Source organism: Cucurbita maxima, unplaced genomic scaffold (genome assembly GCF_002738345.1).
Source record: "Cucurbita maxima cultivar Rimu unplaced genomic scaffold, Cmax_1.0 Cma_Scf00024, whole genome shotgun sequence".
NCBI classification, from domain to species: Eukaryota; Viridiplantae; Streptophyta; class Magnoliopsida; order Cucurbitales; family Cucurbitaceae; genus Cucurbita; species Cucurbita maxima.
In genome coordinates, this window is record NW_019272040.1 from 1,483,693 (window position 1) to 1,503,449 (window position 19,757).

General features: G+C 33.6%; 2 protein-coding genes across 7 annotated transcripts; both read right to left on the reverse strand.

Annotated features, from left to right (window-relative positions):
• Nucleotides 1-496: 496 nt before the first annotated feature.
• On the reverse strand, nt 497-4,830 carry LOC111497784 (protein TRANSPORT INHIBITOR RESPONSE 1-like). 5 transcript variants are annotated; one of them, XR_002720668.1, is made up of 4 exons: nt 4,120-4,830; nt 2,585-3,077; nt 1,598-2,470; nt 497-859 (listed from the first exon to the last, which is right to left on the reverse strand). XR_002720668.1 is itself a non-coding variant. In XM_023148728.1 (3 exons), exons 1-3 carry the CDS (start codon nt 4,581-4,583, stop codon nt 1,673-1,675), a joined length of 1,755 nt encoding a protein of 584 aa, XP_023004496.1. In that variant the 5' UTR covers nt 4,584-4,830; the 3' UTR covers nt 498-1,672. The 5 variants fall into 5 exon arrangements, 1 of the variants encoding a protein (XP_023004496.1); XR_002720665.1 differs by having other exon boundaries at nt 1,323-2,470; XR_002720667.1 differs by having other exon boundaries at nt 498-1,495.
• An 8,236-nt stretch (nt 4,831-13,066) lies between these two features.
• On the reverse strand, nt 13,067-18,929 carry LOC111497794 (glutathione reductase, chloroplastic). Of its 2 annotated transcripts, XM_023148747.1 has the most exons (12): nt 18,440-18,929; nt 17,121-17,346; nt 16,641-16,919; nt 16,374-16,550; nt 16,187-16,240; nt 15,963-16,111; nt 15,418-15,481; nt 15,165-15,335; nt 14,944-15,075; nt 14,758-14,852; nt 13,195-13,342; nt 13,067-13,163 (listed from the first exon to the last, which is right to left on the reverse strand). In XM_023148747.1, exons 1-10 carry the CDS (start codon nt 18,811-18,813, stop codon nt 14,811-14,813), a joined length of 1,668 nt encoding a protein of 555 aa, XP_023004515.1. In that variant the 5' UTR covers nt 18,814-18,929; the 3' UTR covers nt 13,067-13,163; nt 13,195-13,342; nt 14,758-14,810. The 2 variants fall into 2 exon arrangements, with proteins under 2 accessions (XP_023004515.1, XP_023004514.1); XM_023148746.1 differs by having other exon boundaries at nt 13,067-13,338; nt 18,440-18,923.
• Between the last annotated feature and the right edge of the window lie 828 nt (nt 18,930-19,757).

Consider the following 19,757-nt stretch of genomic DNA (forward strand, 5'->3'; position numbering starts at 1 on the left):
TTTTTTCACAAAAATAAATAATGTTTATGTTTGATTTCTCTCAATAATATTTATTAATATTAGATAGTTATTGATTTTAGATATTATAACCTAAGTATTTTCCGGTTCATTTTGGTTACCATACACTAGATATTTTTAACACAAATTTATGACTATATTTCAAAATTTTAATAAGCAAGTGTTTGATAACAAGTTTACGAGAAAAATAACAAATAATAAATCGATCAAAATAACCCTTACTTTAGAAGCAAGAGAATTTAAAGAGATATTTTAAAAGTACGAACAAAATTTAAAATAAAAATAAACAACTCTAGATAGAAGTTTCGAGCGTATAGATCAAAATAAAACAAAGTCGAGAGCGCATAAGCTATAATAATATTAAAAACACATTTTAAATAACACTAATATAATCATTTTAGAAAGGAATATATATATCTAAATACATGAAGTAAAAAAGAAAAAGGAAAAAAATGAAGAATGAAGAAGAAGAAGAAGAAGATGGGCAACGTGTGGGGCATATCATCAACCAATAAATCTGTCTGCAAATTGACAAACAACAAACCCACCTTTTCACAGAAACAGATTCGTCGCTTTGACCTGCTTTTTCCTTTTTCCTTTTTCTTGTTCATCACATTGCATAAATCTGCTCCGATCTGCTCTGCTCTGCTCTGTTGAGTTACTTTCACTCTGCAATTTCTCTCTCTTTCTCTTTTTCTCTCTCTTCTGCTGCTCTGGCAGGCTCATCAGACCAATTAATAAAAGCACTTAAACATGGAGTTGCAGTCTTTAAGTACTCTGTTTGTTTTTGTTTTTGTTTTTGTTTTTGGTCATCTCCTCAGGTGTTCTTCCTTCTTCAGCCCTGCTAAGTATAGAAACCCATCAATCAACAAGAATAATAAACAAAGTACCCAACAGGGAAAACAATAAAAAAGCTTCCAATCTCTCTACCGCCTGGCTCCACACTCGATAAAGCCTTCTTTCTCTCTCCCACTACAACACTTGCCAACTATTCACTTGCTTCCTTCCTCTCATACTTTTGAAACAGATCCTTAATTCTCAACATAAATCAGTTCTGTTCTACACAAATCATCTCATTTACTGAAATCTCAAGTGGGTCAGTCTGAGTTTCAAGTTTCTCTAGACTATGTTTCGATGTAATCTTATCTTAACAGCAGATTGCAGAGGACGATGCATCAACGGATTAGTCGTTATCACATTCGTCGACAGAATAATGAACGAGCACAGCCATTGAGAAACCAGAATGGATTTCGGACAAGAACTAATTTCAGTTGAAATCTGAAATGAATGTCTAATGAACATACAAGCAAAAGATTCTGCCCATAGTATTCGTGGTGACTGCGAATTGGGGTACAGTACAATGAAGTTTTGAAGAAACTTTGATATCTTTATTGATCACTTAATGCTTGTCTGTCTATCCATCCCCGCAGCTCCGGTGGTAAAGTATAAAATGAATGGCAATGGAGTTCCTCTGCCTCTGTAAATGTACCTCGCTCCATTTAAATAGAGCTGCAAATTATGTTATTGACACAGAACTACATTAGGAGTGTACTGAATAGAGCATATAAAGGTCATGTACCTACTACCAATTCCATTCCCATTATGTGAGCTTCACTTGCTAGGCTTTGACACTGGGTTGTTGACAGTTGTTGCATCAAGTAAGCCTTGGAGAAGCATCTCCATCCATTGTCCACACGAAACCGGGCATGTCTAAGCGACACCCAGCAACACTACGGTATATATAAAGTTTTTCCACGGGACAACTTTCGGGCCTTATATTTGGGTGACCCCTCTCGTCTATAACTTCAACATTAAGTTTGGGAAACTTCTGAGCTAACAATTTGCATGCTCCAAAACTCACCAAGCAAGAAGACATCCAAAGGGATCGCATTGTCTCGAGCTTTGCAGCATTCGCCAAAAGAGCTTTGTCACCGAAAGGACAGTCCCTAATCTCCAGCTTGCGAAGACTATCACATCCGGACAACACATGATGAAGTGCTAAATCAGTATCTCCAGCAAATGCCACAGATAGCATCTCTAGCTTCTTGCCATAATTCCCAATGTACTCAAAACATCTATCTGTAAGAAGGCCAGAGAGGGAAAAGCGTTGGAGATCCTTGCAATGCTCAACAATGGCACCAAAGCCCACGTCAAGCGGCTGATTTGTGAGGTAATCAGGAGTTCGTGGCTCCATAATACAGAGACGAAATCGTGTCATGTTTGGTCGATTTCTGGCAATGGTCACTAAGGCAGCATTTGTCATTTGACGACAGAAGTACAGAACGGATTGGAGCTTTGGGCAACCTTCAGAAACAGAGACAAGACCCTGTTCTGTCAAAGACACATTTGGTTCTGGACCATATGGTTCAGATGGAAACACTCTTAATTCTCGAAGATCCTTGCAAGTATCTGCAAGGGCTTCAAGGCCAGAATCTTCAATGTAATCCAGCACCTGCAGTTACAGTGCATCTTGAACTAAGACCATTTACAAAGATTGAAGCTAAACATAGCACTACGTTGAAGGGAAATGCACTATTAGAAGGAGAAAAAAAGGATAAGGAAATACCCAAAGCTTTTGCAAATTATGGCATTGACTTATAAGCTTGGTAAGATCGTCACTCTGAATTGTGGCATAGCTCAAATTCAAGGATGTTAGCCTAGAGCAAGTGGGATAAACGGAAGGAAGGTATGCAGGAACCACATCCCAAAATCCAGATAAACTTTTCAATTCTGTACAGCTTGTGAATGCTGTTGTTAAGTTCGAAAAAACATCAGATCTCAAGTCCGCTGTGTAGCATCCCGCACCAAACTCAACTAGCTGTGGTGCTCGACGAAGTAGGTTGGGATGCCTATCAAGGGGAACAGGACGGTTGAGCCACAGTGTCCGTAAGTTTGGACACCTATCCACGAGACGCTCCAATGCAGAAATACTCACCTCAGACACCAAACAGGCAATATTGAGGGATACAAGTGACGTATATTTATCAGGAAAATGGCTGAGCCAATGTCCACTCAGATCTTCCACATCACTCTCTCGTAAGTCTAACACTCTCAAATTCCTGGATCAGTCAACAATCATCCGTATAAATTCAAGGAATAAAGACTTCAAAAGCTGAAAGAAAACACACTAACGCACAAGAAAAACCCACGTCTTCAATGATAAGGAGACCATTTAAAAAATAAAAACCCTAAAACGATGTGTCACCCATCACTCAATTCTCAAGAACTATGCAACATCCACAAAATCGTCCCATAAGCTTAACAAAAATAGAAAACCATGTAGCCTTGTGCAGTATCAAAATCATTCACTTGACAAATAGTAGTCCCCAACCCAACAATCAACTTGTAAGCCACAATGATAAATGAGACACTGATCTTCGAAATCAATAAATTTAAGCCGGAAGATTAACAAGTCAAAGAAAAAAACGAGACAATGCAGCCAAATTGAACACTTGGCACAAAGATACCAGCTAGAAATTCTTTTAATTAACCTTAGATCTTCAAGAAAGAGAAAACGAAACTCAAGTTCAACGCAGAATTTAAGTTCAAGGAAGCTCGAGACAAACTAGATCAGACTAATAATATCCTTAACAATCACTGTGTACCAAAACAAAACAGGGTTATGGTTCGGTAAGAAAAGACAGCAAGCGAACCAGACTGATGGATCCCTTATCCGAAAGAAAGTAACAGCTTATCCTCCACAACATCCCTCCGAACCCCACGCCAGTCCCCCAAAAAAGGGAAAGAACAAGAAGAATAAATGGATAAATCTACTCATAAAAGACATTTTAAGCCTACTGCGAATAGAAGACCTCGAAAGTTCCCAGTGAGCTAAATTTGAGCTAAGCTCAGCTCAGCTTAGCTCAATGGTGTTTGCTCATCCCACCCAAAATAACATTCCACAAGATATGAAATTCTGTATTAAAAGAAAAGAGAATCCAACAACAGCAAACCAAGAAAAAGAACAAAAGATTAAACTGTCTCAAGACGTGGTACTCTCTCTCATTCACAATGTTCACTCTAACCCTGTTTCCCCATTTCCCACACTCGCAAGGCCCTCAAAACGGAAGCCAAAAACAAGAGAACCAAAGAGCCACAAACCTGCAATTGGCAGCAATGGCCGCAAGCCCATCAGTACTGAACCCCTCACAAGTCATCAACACAAGAACCTTAAAATTCTTAAAAGACTTGGAAATGAGCTCCAAGCTCTCATCCGTAACCACCATTCGCTTCAACTTGATCTCCTCCAGCAAAGGATACGCAGAAGCCATAGCCACGATCCAAGGATGAACATACCCACCCCAACCATCAGGCACCAAACTAAAATCCGCAAAGTGCGGCTTCCCCTTCAACTCCACAGATCTCACCTCCGGAAACCTCCTGATTACAATCTGAGGACTCACCGCATAACAGTTCCCAACAAAAATCCTCTTCCTACACCACCTCTCAATCTCATACCACGACTTACACACCATCGAGATCGAGTTTCTATCCTTATGACACTGTATAAACGAAAACACATGCTCCAACACATCCTCCTGAAACGTACTCGCCATTCTCAGCATCTCAAAAACACAACAAAAAAATTAGCCCTAATTTCTCCTTCCCTTCCTCACCAAGAAGAATGTCGCAGCTCTTAAAACCAGCTCAAAGCTCCTCACAACTCTCCACAGATTCGCAACAACAAAATAACAACAAAACAGAGTTCCTTAGATCTGAGACGCCATTGACGGACCTTCAAAGAGAATCAGAGAGAGAGAGAGAGAGAGGATAAGGTGTTTCCCTTTTTTTTTTTCCCCTTTTCTTTTTCTTTTAAATTCATAGGGTTTAAATTAATGGTGGACTAGTGAGGTAAAGAGTTTAACCACAGTTAAATAGTGGCGGGCAGAACAGAAGGGCAGGAGGAGAGATATTCATCGACGAACAAAAGAGAGCCACGTGTTAAAGAGAAGAATAGAACCGTCAGATCAATCAGAAATCTTATCCTGTGGCGGAAAAGGAGTGGCTGCAGAAAAATACGATAATTTGACGATACGATATATCGAGGGTATATCGGGAGATGGGGAGAAGAATGGGTTTTGTTAAAGTGTTACGTTGACGTACCAAAAGGAGGAGTCGAGTGTGCGGGGGAAAGGAATCTAATGATTCCGATTGCACGGCTGGATCTGAGAGATGTGGGCTCCACACACAATAACCGGGCAACAATTTTACTTTTCTACCCTTTTTACCCCCAATAATCTAATCATTTAATAAAACAAATGCCTAACTTCTATTTTACCATAACATTTTTTAGGGATAATTAATTAATAATTAATTAATTGGGATGATTTTATGTGAACTCTGGTATGATGACATCAGGACCGTCCAATCATGTGCCGATGGACTGTTTCGTTTGATTGATCATCACTTCATTAAATATTTATATCTAAAAATAATAACAATAATTGGTTTTTTTTAGGAGATAATAATAATTGAATCCATAATTTTATAAAAATTTTTACCTATTATAAAATAAATTAAGCTCACCCAAAATAAAATTACCCATTTTACCTTAGAATTTTTATGATCAACTTTTAATTTTTTAATATTTTTTAATTATTTTATCCTCCAACTCATTCTTATTTAGACGTAATATATAAATTCAAAATTAGAAGTTATATAAAATTTTAAAAACTCATTTTTGTATTTTTTTTTGAATTTAGGGAAGAATTCATGTTGTATTAAGAAAAATATGATAAGTTTTTTTTCTGGTATAAAAAATTATTTTAAAATGTAGAATTAAATATTAAATTAATTTTGAATAATTAAAAAAAATGCAAATTGGGACCCAAGTAGCCACCTATCTATATAATTTTGTCATATATTACCCCAAATTAAAAAAAAAATCCAAATTATCATATAATTCATGAAAATTGATTTTAATTATATTACGAAAAAGCCCACTCGTTACATCTCAATCAAAGCCCCCTTTCCCTTACCCTCTTTTCCCGCGTAGTACGGACATAATGGTAATTTTGTAGATTTCGAGGCCTACAAATGGACAAAATAAAATTAAATATATTTTTTTTCTCTTTTTTTTTTTTTGGGTTTAAATTTGCTTTTCTTTTTCTTTTTCTTTTTCTCTTTCACAGTTAACAGATAATAAAGCGGAAAAAAGATCGCCAATAGTTACTGCAACGAGCAGGAGGGATAGCCGAAATGACGAAAAAACCATGGACACATGGGCGGAGATGGAGGGCATTTCGGTCCGTGGGAGAAAAGGACATGTATTATGGGGCTGTGATGGTTCAGCACGGAGTGCATGGACCTGTCCCTTTTATATCCAAAAGCCGAGGGTTTCTGATGTACGGTGGAGATTGAGTTTGGTTCGAAAGAGAGATCTTGGCCGTTGGATTCCACCTTGGTGAGCGTCTTTATCGATGGCTACCCCGAAGCCTTGTCGCTATCTTAAACTGTTTTTTTAATTATATTTATTTTCTTTTATTTTTAATTTTCACAGTTTCAAATAATAATAAAATTATGTATTTTTCCTTTTTCCTTTGTATATTTAATTTAGTACCAACATAATTTATTTCAACTACTCAACTGTCAAATATAATTATTTTTCTTTACTTTATGACATTGACAATTAAGATTCTATAGCTATCAATAATAATGAAAATTTAAACATTATCGTATCCCGACCATTCTAGAGGTCATGTATGGGCCCGTTCTTTTGTCATTGATTTAAATATATTTCAAAATAATTTTGAAATAGTTAAAATCCCTTTTAAATATAATTTTATTTACTCAAAATCATTTTTATGATATAAAAATCTTAATCAAATGGTTAGTTGGTTTTAAATGCTAAATTAATAAATAATAATACCTATTATTTAACATTAAAAAAACAAAAAAAAATTAAAAAAATAAAAATTAGTGGCCTCAAATTTTTAAAAATTAAAAAAAAGTTTAGAGTGTTTTTTAAAATTTTAAAAGTATTTTTAAAATAAATTACTGATAATTTTTATTTAAAACTAATTATAAGAGTATTTGTTAATTTATTTATTAAAAATAAAATAATTTAAGAATTAATTTTGAGTGAGTTGTCAGTTGAATAGTTAATTAGTCTATAAAAAACCGTGATTAAGATTTAAATTACGATAATTTAAAGAATAAATAAAATTTAAAACAAATTAAATTGAAATTAATTAACATCCCCACGCATGGTTTCTCCGGGAATCTCTCTTACGCTCGAGTGCAGATGATTACTTTAAAAAAATTAAATTAAAATGTTTTTTTAATTAGGTAAACTAAATAAATTATCAATAAATAGGTAAATATTTAATTAGGTGTATTAATTAACAAATTTCCTAATTTTGTTTGTATTCTTTTATAAAAATAACCTCTGGGATTCCTTTTAGACGGATAAGTTGGCTCAAAAATTATAAACAAAATTCAATCAGTGTATTTATCAAAAATTTAAATTTAAATGAAATAAATAAATAAATAAATAGGAATAAAATAATCACAATTTTCAAAACACAATTTACTATTTAATAAAAAAATATATATTTTAGCTTAGTTTAACCAAATATATATATATATATATTATTATTATTATTATTTCCATATATAGAAATTAAAAAAAAATTAAAGTGACATTAAATTAAACATTAAATAATTTTTAAAATTTTTAAACTAAATTGAAGTAAATTTAAAAGTTTAACCAAGAATTTACTTTAAAAATAATAAATAATAAAAGATTAAATTAAATTATTTTAAATAAATTAATGGAATTAATATAATAATGGATGACTTTGTAGTAATTTTTTTTTTAATTATTATTATTTAAAAAAATTGTACGAAAGGTTGGGTTTGATTTGAAAGTTTGAGACCTGCTTGCACGTGACGTGGTATGTCCAATGCCCAAGGCTTTGAATTATAGATTTAATTAGTGGAATTAATTGCTAATTAATTTATGCCAACTCCAAGGTTTTATGTTAAACATATGATATTAATTTATTTTTAATTATACTTTAGTCTTGTAATTTTAATTTTGTTAAAAAATATTTTATATGGGTAGGGATATTTTAGTCATTTACTCGTCTGGCTCTTATCCGGACTCGTTACTCGTTTCTACGTAAGTCTTCCTGACTTTGTTTTTAGATTTATTTGAAAGGTCTCGTAACATTACGGTAGTACGAGTACTGTTCTCGTTACTTTGTTTCTTACTTCAACATCTTTTATGAATGATGTGGTGTTCCGAGGATTTGAACTTTGTTTCAGTAAGTTTTTAAAAATTAACGTTTTTGGTCATTGAGATTGAAAAAATAGAGTTTATTTCCAATTTATAATTAGTCCCTAAAGTTCGAAACTGATCCTTAGATATTGAAAAACATATATAACCAATTACAACGGTCATCAATCTGTTATATCGAAAAACGATCGAACAAAAACTGTATGTATAGATATTAAGTTCAAATTTCAGATGCAAAAAGTGTGAGATTCCACATTGGTTGGAAATGAGAACGAACGAAACATTTTTTTTATAAGGGTGTGGAAATCTGTCTATAGTAGTCACGTTTTAAAATCGTGAGGCTAACGACAATACATAGCGGGTAAAAACGGACAATGTCTGCAAGCGGTGAGCTCAGACGGTTACAAAAAGTATATTTTTTAACCTAAAAAATTATCGAGCCACTAGATAGAGGAGAGAGAAAGTGACCCATAAACCCTAAGTTTTATTAAAATAGATATGAGATTGGTTTATAAAGTGTGGACCACCAAAACTTTATTAGATTGAAAAAGACTTCTAAACAACTATATAATATATATATATATATATATATATATATATAAATAATGAATAAACTTTGTACTAATAATCAATTATCCATGAATATACCAAATATCTTATGATTTGACACTTACCCTTATAATTATTATATTTCCCCTTTTCCCCCCTTAAAAAACCCACCGTCTTTCCAAACTTTTTGTTTAATTACAAATAGTGCCCATTTTTGTGCCCATATTGATATTTACCAACTCTTGAAGCCCAAAGAGCAAAAAGAAATCTAAAGTGAGAGTTTGCAAATTAGTCCTTCCCTTATATGATAATAATGATTCAATTTTCCTAAATGAATATAATGAATCTTTAATTTTTGTCATCAATTAAAAGCGTTTATTTTTGTTTTTTTTTTCTCTCAAATTATTATTATTATTATTATTTATCTTTTATTTATGCCAACAAATATATTAAAAAATTATAAATGTTTTAAATGAAATTTTAGTATTTTACAACCATTTTTTTTAATATTTATGAAAACGTCCATAAAATTACTTTAATTAATGTAAACAGCTCATTATTTCTCAAATTATATAATAAAACAACTATAAACTTTTAGTGACATATTAATAACTATACGGAGGTTATAAAATTTTTTAATTTCATAAATATTTTAAATTATTATTGAGAAAAATTTACTAATAATAACATCCTGACTTTTTGTTTAAAATTTTCATTGTTTTTGCTCCAAAATACTTTAAAAATATTTAAAAAATGGTAAAATTCATAGTTTTTTTTTTTTTTTAATAAGCAAAATTATATAAATAAAAAAAAAAAATGAAAAGTAAGATTTGAATTGCTTTAAATTGAGTATAATTATTATTATATAAAAAAAGGTAGAATTATTATTATTATTATTATTATTATTATTATTATTATTATTTTGGCGTTTAGGGAGGCCCTAGAATGATAGGGTCTATAGTTCGTAGGGGAGGTGGCTATAAAAAAAATTAAAAAAGACTGAGTCCAATCAAAATCTTTTCACTCCCGCTTTTCCTCCCTCATTCTTCAACTCTTTATTTATTTATTTATTTATTCTACATTTATTATAACAATTAATTAATTACTCTTCATTTTTTACATTATTATTTTAAAACTCACGATTAGTAAAAAAGTTATTTTCTAATATAATTTTTATTAAAAAATGGTAAAGATTCAAATGTAATATAAAAAATTTTAATATTATTTATTGGTAAGGTTAAAAATAAGAAAAAAAATTGGAATTTTCATGGAATTGGCAATATTTTGAACCTAATTTCGGTGCTATTAAATGGTGTCGGTGACACGTGGCGAAGTGGATAAAAGGGCAGTTTTACTAAACTTTTGGTGCCTCCATTGTTATTTCAAATTGTGCTTCTGCATGCTGTGCTATTAAATTTTAAAGTTTATAAAAAANAAAAAAAAACTTATTTTTTACAGCTGGGTTTTAATTATTATTATTATTATTATTATTATATTTGTTTGTGGAAAAATAAAATATTCATATTTTAAAATATATGAAATTATTAATATTTTACTTTTTTTAATTAACTTTTTGTGCATGGGTGGTCTCATTTTAGCCGTCTTATTTTGACTATTTTTATATTAAATGAGTGAGACGTGTTTGTGAATTAATTTGATTTTTTAATCGTAAAAATACCATATTTATTAACTAATATTTTTAATATTTTATATTTGAATATAATTTTTATTTCATCCTAATGTTATAAAAATTCGAAGTGGTACCTCACAATCCATTCTTATGGGGTCCAGCATCCTCAACACTGTTCAGTTTATGGTACTGATATAACATGTGTAATAGCCAAAACCCACTGTTAACGGACATTGTTCGCTTTAACGATTTTAACATGTCATTTTTTAAATGTGTAAAGATAAGAGAGACGGATTTCAAATCTCGATGACAAAAAATTGTTAGGTTTACGAACCCGGAACCTAATAAAAATTATGAATCATAAACTAAATATTTGTTTCAAATATGCTACATAATTACAACCACAAATTATTATTATTTATAATTATCAAATAATAATAATAATATGAAATTATGATGTAATTATTAAGAGTATTCATAAATGTGACATCTGAAAGTAAATGAATAAAAATAAATGCAATAAATTAAAATTAAATAATTTATTTTTATTTGGGGGGCAGTTCAATTAATTCAATTTAGGTAATGGAAAATCAAAGGACAAGACACTAAAATTAAATGCATCAAAATTTAGTTAATGGGAGTGTTACATCATTGGCTATAATGGAAACTCTGATGGGACCCACTAATAAATATTATTTTATTTTTCATTATTTTCTAATTATTTTCTGAATTACATTTTTTATTTTAAAATATAGTATTTTAGATTATAAACTACTAAATTAAAATATATTTTTAAAAATCATTTATGCATCGGCAGTTCTTTTCTTTTGACGGGTCGTCGTGTGGGGCCCACAAATAGATCGGACGGCTGAGGAATTAATTTTGAATCTTTTTTTTTTTTTTTTTTTACTATATCTGACGTGTCCATATGACTGTTCCATGGCCCCACACGTGTCTTTTAGGTCTACAATATTGGCTTCGCCGTCCCGTTTTGTGATTACCACCAACCTTTGTTTTTCTTTTGTCATTTTTATCTTTCAAATTACCATTTTACCCCTCTACAAACTTTAATAATATTTTTTATTCTTTTATTTTTCACATTAGATAATCCCAAAACATTTATAGAACTAGTAATTTAGTTTCTAAATTAGCTTGATTTGTGTCCGGTTAAATGACACCACGATCTGTATGGGTCATGACCTCATCGTCTATTTATAAATGTGCATAATAACAATTACATGGTGGGCCTTGATTATTATAGATGTGTATAATGAGGATTACCCGGCTTCATAAACTAAAAAATCAGTAGATTCTCTTTTATACATGTACATTGTAATAGACAGTAAATTAGTAGATTCTCGTTGATGCTTGGTATCAATAAATTATTTTATTATGTAAAGATATAACCTATTCTACATTTAACACGGTGAAAACTAAGTTAAGAAGATTTGTATGAGCGATAAATTAAAGTCAAGCAAAATAAATGACTAAGATCCCGCTGGTATTAATAGTTGAAACTATAAATAAAAATATTAATATATTAATTATAGTCACGTCAATAATTTTATATTGAAATAAAAGCATAGTTTAAAGTTTTATGTTGCCCTAAGTATTTAAACTTATTATTTTCATATATCATTGTACACGTACTTTATAATAATAATGCTAGAGAATAACGTGTTTATGTACTATATTAAGATATTAAGAATTAACATATTTTGTTCTAAGAAAAAAAATATATATATGGAACTTAATGGCTGAAGTGGACTTGGGCCCATCAATCTAATTGTAGTTATTGGGCTTATTTCGAGGGCCCAATGCCCGACAACATTGGGCTTATGATTCACTAAAATTAAGAAATTTCGGTGAGCGGCTTGAATTTTCGAAATTTGTTTAATTGACTTTTTTATTGGATAAATGACTAAATAATATATTAAAATATTAATTAGGATTTAGAATGGAATAAAATGCCATCTAGAAAAATAGGAATTACAAAGTAATTCAAAATAAATAACCAGATTTCTTAAAAAAAATGGTTCGAGGTTTGAGTTTTAACTTGTTATAGGTTTGATCTAGTTTAAAATTTCATACACGAAAATGCCTCGAGCGTCCCTATGTCTTCAACATGCATCGACCATTATAGTTGTCCATTTTTCCAATAAAGGTTGTCATAGAAACCGGGCCGAACTTCTACCTAGCAGCCTCCATAGAACTATATCGTGGTAATATAGACCTAAGTGGTCATATTGGATCAAAACATTCATTAGTTTCAAATAAAGAACGAAACCCCTTAGTTAGTAATATGCTTCTTTCGCCACTTTCGCCACTCCATTAGTGGCTCAGCTTCGTCCTAAACATAATAAGTTGTTTGCTTACCAAAGGCTCCCTTAATACGATATTCCATCACAATTTTGTCAATTGTCCGATTCTGTTCTATATGCCCATATGAGTCATCTCGTACTGGTCCTTACTTTTAATAAATCGGAGCATAGCCAATTTCTCGTTGATGTCGATCTCTTCGCTAAAATTACATCTTTATCCTCATATGATACTTCCTCAAGAAAATGGTTCAAGGAGCGGAAAAAAAAAAAATACTAATACGACTACCCGACACGAGAATTAATCAGAAATTAGGTGTTAAAATAACGCATCAATATTAAATTTATTAAAATTTTGGAGGAAAAACAGAGAATCAGAAATTGAGAAATCCCATCAATGGTGCTCAAAATGTGACAGAAAAATATAAAAATATAAGAAAGCATAATTTACAACATACTCAATTCACCGTTCTTCAAGCTGCTATCTTTGGAAGTTAACAGTCTCTGTACTACCAGTGTTTCCGGAGCCTCTCTCATTCTTCTCATTAATATCCTCGCCATAAATCCAAAACTGAGCTGCTGAACTTTCTATCAACAAAAAAATATCACATCTTCAGGTTCACACACACACACTTCTTGCTGCATTATGATCACAGAAATAGTTAAAGAAGTTTTGATCGTGTGAGTAACGAATGCAGTCGGCCGAACCTCTAGAGTGTTGAGAACTTTTTCTGACTTTACCTATGTTTATGATATGGTGGGGAATATATCAGAGCTTGTTGGCGAATGCTTTCGAGCAACACTAGTACATGGTGAAGGAAATGACAAGAACAATTGGGGTACGAGCGAGAGGATAAGGGATTACATTGGCCAGGTAAGAGGGAAGCCACTAAACTAGGTTTCACCGGAGATGAAAAATAAAGCCGAGGAAATTTGGAGCGAATAGGTGTATCAGCCTAAGCCTAAGCCCAAGCCCAAGCCCACCGCTAGCAAATATTGTTCGATTTAGCTCGTTATGTATCACCTTCAACTTTACGGTTTTAAAACGTGTCTGTTAGGGAGAGGTTTCCACATCCTTATAAGGAATGTTTCATTCTCCACTCCAACCGATGTGGGATCTCACAATCCATCCCTCTTGGGAGCCCAGCGTCCTCGCTGGTACACCTCTCGCTATTCGGCTATGATACTATTTGTAACAGCCCGAGCCCACCGTTATAGTAGATATTGTCCTCTTTAGGCTTTTCCTTCTAGACTTCTCCTCAAGGTTTTACAACCGTGTTTGGGCCGTTACAAGAGGCCTATAGTCAACCCAACTGTCCTCCCGAAAGTATGTATTCCTACTCCCTGCCGAGCATTTAATAAACTGGGAGATAAAAGTTTGGAGGGGGTAGAGGACTTGAACCTCCTCACTCTTCTGCATCAGATTTTGTGACTCAAAGGTTTATCATTCTAACCCGAACATCGATTCTAGCATGCCACACAGTCGTCATTGAACTCATATGTCAATCTACATTCTCATTAACTTCCTAAGGCTAAGGCTAAGGGTGGGGTCGCTCATGGCTCAAACTAGGTGGCAGGAAAAAGATCGGACTTGGGAGAATCTTTGGAAGTTTTAAAGATCTCTGATTCTACATACGTGATGGAACCTAAGATGAAGGGTGTTTTTGAATTCTGAGATGGTCGTTTTTAAGAGCTATTTAATTGATAATGAACTCAACGAGATTAATGAATGATAAAGATACTGATACATGAACCTACCTTAAATTTAGTCTCTGAGGTTTCAAGAAAGTTATAATTTAGTCCCTACGGTTTTAAAAATTAAAATTAGTCTCTATGGTTTGATAAAATCCTCCCAAATAGTTCTCGTCGATAAAACTCTTAATAAGATTCTATCAAACCATAAAGATGAATTCTAACTTTTCAAATCATAAGAACTCGATGAAAGCTACATTACGCTCGTAGAGACCTCAAAAAGATGGCATATGGGTCGAGAGAGAAGGTACCTGAAAGGACTGACTAAGCGTTCGTATAACAAATCAATTAACTTTGCATCGTGCTACACCCCTGCGGCAGCTTTAGCCTCAGAATCTGACTTTTCCTAACAGATGTAGCCCAAATGATCTTAGTAGTTCAAGATAACAAAAAACGCAATATGGTTAATCAACGCAGGCTAGTCATTCTCAACAAACCTCGGGACTTCTCCGAATCTTCCTTGTAGGAGTCCGCATTGTGACAAATTCTTCAGCGGCTGTAGGATGAATGCCCACCGTTGCATCGAAGTCTGCCTTGGTCAGACCCGCTTTCACAGCCACTGCAAACCCCTGTCCATTAGCACCGAGCACCATGAGCTTCGGAATCAATATCAGTAAAAGAGAGAGATAAAGCATGCTGATGTATAGGTGCGTGTTACCTGCATAATTTCTGGTGAATCATCACCACACATGTGTATTCCTAAAACTTTATTCGTCTTTGCACAGACTACAAGCTTCATAAAAACTCGGTCAGGGAGCCCGGAGAGTGTAGCCTTTAAGGGCCGGAAGTTGGCTGTGTAGATGTCGACATCACCGTGTTTTTGTATGGCCTGCATTGCAATTATTGAAATGTTAACAACACAACTTAAAGCATATCGACACCAATATTTTAAACACGAAATCTCTTCTTACCTGCTCTTCAGTAAGACCGACGGTTCCAATTGGCGGCTGAGAGAAAACAGCACAAGGAACAGCACTACGTAAAGAGTAAGACGTTGAAGAAAATATTACCAACAAAAAGATAGACCAAAAAAGATTATAGATAAGAGAAATATGCACTTTAATGTTCACTTTTATTCCAATTGTTCAACAAACTTCTTCATATTCCAATTGTTCTTCCTGTAGATTTCCCTCACTCTTCCCCTTAAAATTCCGCCCTTCCACTTGCATTTGTGTTTGGGGTCGAGTAATTATCTGGTGAGTTTAGTCGAGGTGGGCACAAGCTAACCAGAACACTCGTGATATCCAAAAAATAAATAAATAATCACAATTCAAAGTTCACGTTTCCTTCCTACAAACCCGCCCGCCTCTCAGTTACATCCAATTACTTCATATCATATTTTCAATACGAAGAAACAGTCGAAGATAAGATCATATCGAGCAGTAAAGACAACATTCCAGAGAGTTCTTGAGATCACAGAAAACCACTTACTAACAAATCATCACAAGATAGTTACCTATAATTCGGTTTTGTAGGCTCATTCTGAAATATAGTTTTAGCTAATGCTCCTCCCTCCATTAAAGCAACAGGAGTCAGGTTGATTCGATCTGTAACATCTCCAATAGCCCAAATTGAAGGAACTGATGTACGTGAGTATTCATCAACCTGAAAAGACAGAAAAAAAGGGCTCATAACAGATTTAAGCAAAGGAAATAAACAATAAGCAAACCGAGTCGCTACCTCAATTGCTCCATTTTTGGTCATTTTTACTCCGACTTCCTCCAACCCCAAATTCTGCAAAAAAGTATGAGTAGCATTAATAAGGTGGTTAAAGAAATATTAATGGCAATGTTCAAGCATGCCTCGAGGACATATCCACTGTTAATTCGTGCATTAGGAAACTCTTATCAATATCGTGCTATTGCACCTTTGTATTAGGCCTGCGCCCTGTTGCAAACATAACATGTGAAAAGCCTTCAACTGTTCCTTTGTTAGTCTTCAGAGATAATGACCCATCTGCTGATTTAAGGATAGCTTGTGGTAACTCCTCTGTATGGAACTCAATTCCTCTTAGAGACATCTGTTCTCCAATAAAATCTCTAATCTAGAACAAGAAATGAAAATAAACATGAGAGCTTTGAAGTGAAGGATAATTGACAAGCGAGCAAGAATAGAACCATCTTCAATATTTCACCTCTTCATCAAAGCCTCTTAGCACTTTACTCTGTCGTATAAATACATGAACTTCACTTTTCAAACCATTAAAGATACCAGCAAACTCTAAAGCAATATATCCACCTCCAACTATGGCAATCTTCTCGGGTTTGGATGGCAATTCAAGGGCAGCATCAGAATCTATGGCATACTCACTGCCAGGAATGTCGGGAATGAAAGGGCGCCCCCCAACTGACACTAGAATGTGCTTAGCTGAATAAAGTTTTCCATCTACATGAACAGTGTGTTCGTCCACAATCTGTAGACATTTTGTTGAAATGGATGCAATTAACATTTGAATAACAAGTCTAAAATACAAAACTATGTGAGCTGGATCTTAAGAGTTAAAAGAGAAATAAAATGTCTTGAGCATTTCAAAATTTTCTGAGATAAAACAGTGTTCGAAAAGTAGAACGATAACATTTAATGCTAAAATCATGAATTCATAGTGTCACCCCACCTTTCCACGGCCTTCCATCAATGTGACACCAGCATTTTTCAGAACATTTTTGTAGATACCAGTTAGTCGATTTAATTCAGCATTCTTGTTAGCAATCAAGGTGCTAAAGTCATGCTTTGGTTCAGTGTCATATTTCCATCCAAAGCCATGACTCTCTTCAAATTCATGTGCATATTTTGATGCATATACAAGTAGCTTTTTTGGTACACATCCACGAATAACACACCTGGCAATCTAATTGTAAGATAACGCACATAGGAGCTGAAAAACATTCAATTTTAAGAACACACCATCACACGGACAAAATGACATGTCATTTTCTATAAAATAGAGACTAAGTACATGCTTCGTCCATAACGTTTGGTATTATAATTAATCGTCTTTTCTATATAAAAAGTTTCGATTTAGTCACTTCCAGATTATCACTTTTCAATGTACTCCCTTGTCATTGATGAATCCATAATAAACTTTGATGACATAATATTGGTATATATTCTAAAAAGAACTATATATTTTAACGATCTTCCTAATAAAAATTCATTTCAGTAAACGATAGCTAAATTTAAACATTATATGATTGAAGTAATGAAACATATAATGCTTCAAAAGATGGATGAACTACTTAAATACTTCTAATATGTAATTGATAAACATTTACTAAACGATTTAACATTTCACTCCATAACCTCTCCGTTCTCCCTCTTTAGGGTACGAAAAAAATAAGTACTTCCATGTTCTCCATCTTTAGTGAATCTACAAGGCATGGTAATGAGATATCCCAAGACAAAAACAACCAAGGACAGGGAATCAATACCGAACCAGCACTTCAATTCAACAGGTAAACACACCTTAACTTAATAATTAAGTCATCTCCTCCCAACAGCTGTAGGTTCCAATCCTCAACCCCATGTTTGTAATGTAATAATCTTTTAAAAAAAAACATCTCTATCTCTCTCTCACAACAGAACTGCCTAGAAGAGCAGCAAGACTATCCAGCAAACCTCCCCAACCCCAAAATGTATTGAAACCATGTAGTTTTTGATAAACATAAAGGATAATAACCATGAGCGACCAATTCCTAAATTCTTATTTAAAAGTCCAAGCACTCGTCCAGTTCATACCCTGAAGACATCAAACGTTTTCCTTATTAACCTCACCTAATGATTCAAACTTGTGAAAACTTTCCTTGGGGCTCCTAAATCAAAGCTACCCTTCAAAACATTTCTTTCATACAGCCAGTATACATTGAAAACACCTCAATTCAATTCAGATATAGTCAAGTTGCATAGGATCAAATTAAAAAGAAATTTCAAACTTACGTCCCACCAACACCTCCAGCGGTATCCGACGATATGGTTGAGAAAGGAAGCTCACAAACCGCCACCGAGGCACCAAAATTAGCAGCAAAACGGGAAGCTCTCACACCGCCACTACCCGCACCGATAGTAAAGAGGTCAAAATCATAAGGTCGAACACCTTCGATGCCATTGTTAGAGTCGGCCCGGACTACAAAGCCACGGCGGTGGCAGTGGAAGCGATTATTGGTGAAGTGGGTCAGAGGAAGGAAACGGTGGCAGTGGGGAAGAGAGGGTAAAGGCTTGGGAATTGAGACAAATGAAGAGGATAGAGAAACGGGGAGGTTTTTGCAGAGAAGGGTGTGAAGAGTTTGGGAGGAAGAGAGAGAGGTCGCCATTTTTTGTCTCAACGGAGCGCTTAACGGCACGGCGGTGCGATTCAACAGAGAGGGAGATAGGAAGAGAAGAAAGGAAAAGCGATGCCGATGGCCGTCGTGGGGTAAAAGAGAGGAATATATGAAGGAGAAAGGAAAAGTGGGAAAAAGACAAAAAGATGTAGATGTGCGGCTGCGAGAGGGATAGTGTAAGATTTTTTTTTTTTTTTTTTTTTTTTTTTTTTTTTTTTTTTTTTTTTTTTTTTTTTCAATAGTTCAATAATATGTATATTTTACACTTCATTTCCTTCTCTTTTCAAAATTCAGAATTTCTAAATTTTTAAAAATTAACTCCTCTATTTTAGACTAAATTCAACTTTTTATCTCTAAATATAAAAATTTCAAAATTTCAAGTTGGTATCTTCCTAAGTTAGTAGAGTAGCACCGACTTGACTTATCGTAAGGTACAATACCGAGTCTTTGAAGGGAGAGGAGCGCAGCAACGAGACCGTCAAATAGCTTTACCTTGTTCAGTCAAGAAGGCAGAGTAAATTCAATCCTCAGCTGCTTTACTTTACCCATTCCGCCCATTTCATCGAGATAAACAAGACGTATTCTGACTCACCATAACAGTAAACATTTCTATCTTATTGCAATTTTTACGATCACATCTTAATATGTAAGTAAAATATTTCGATATAGAGAAATAGAGTAGGTGGGTAAACATGGTTGATTTTTTTGTCACAATAATTTGATAAATTCTATTCAATTCTTTCTTGCCATATTTTGAAAACACATCTAAATTTGGTCATTCGTGTTATCAGCCCATATTGTTCAAATGTCTATGTACAAAATACACTATTTCCCTCTTAGTGTAGGTATTGTACATGAGTTAGTTAATCAATATATTGGGTATTCTTTTATGCATGTATCAACTAATTTCTCCTTAACAAGTCCTCGCAAATCAT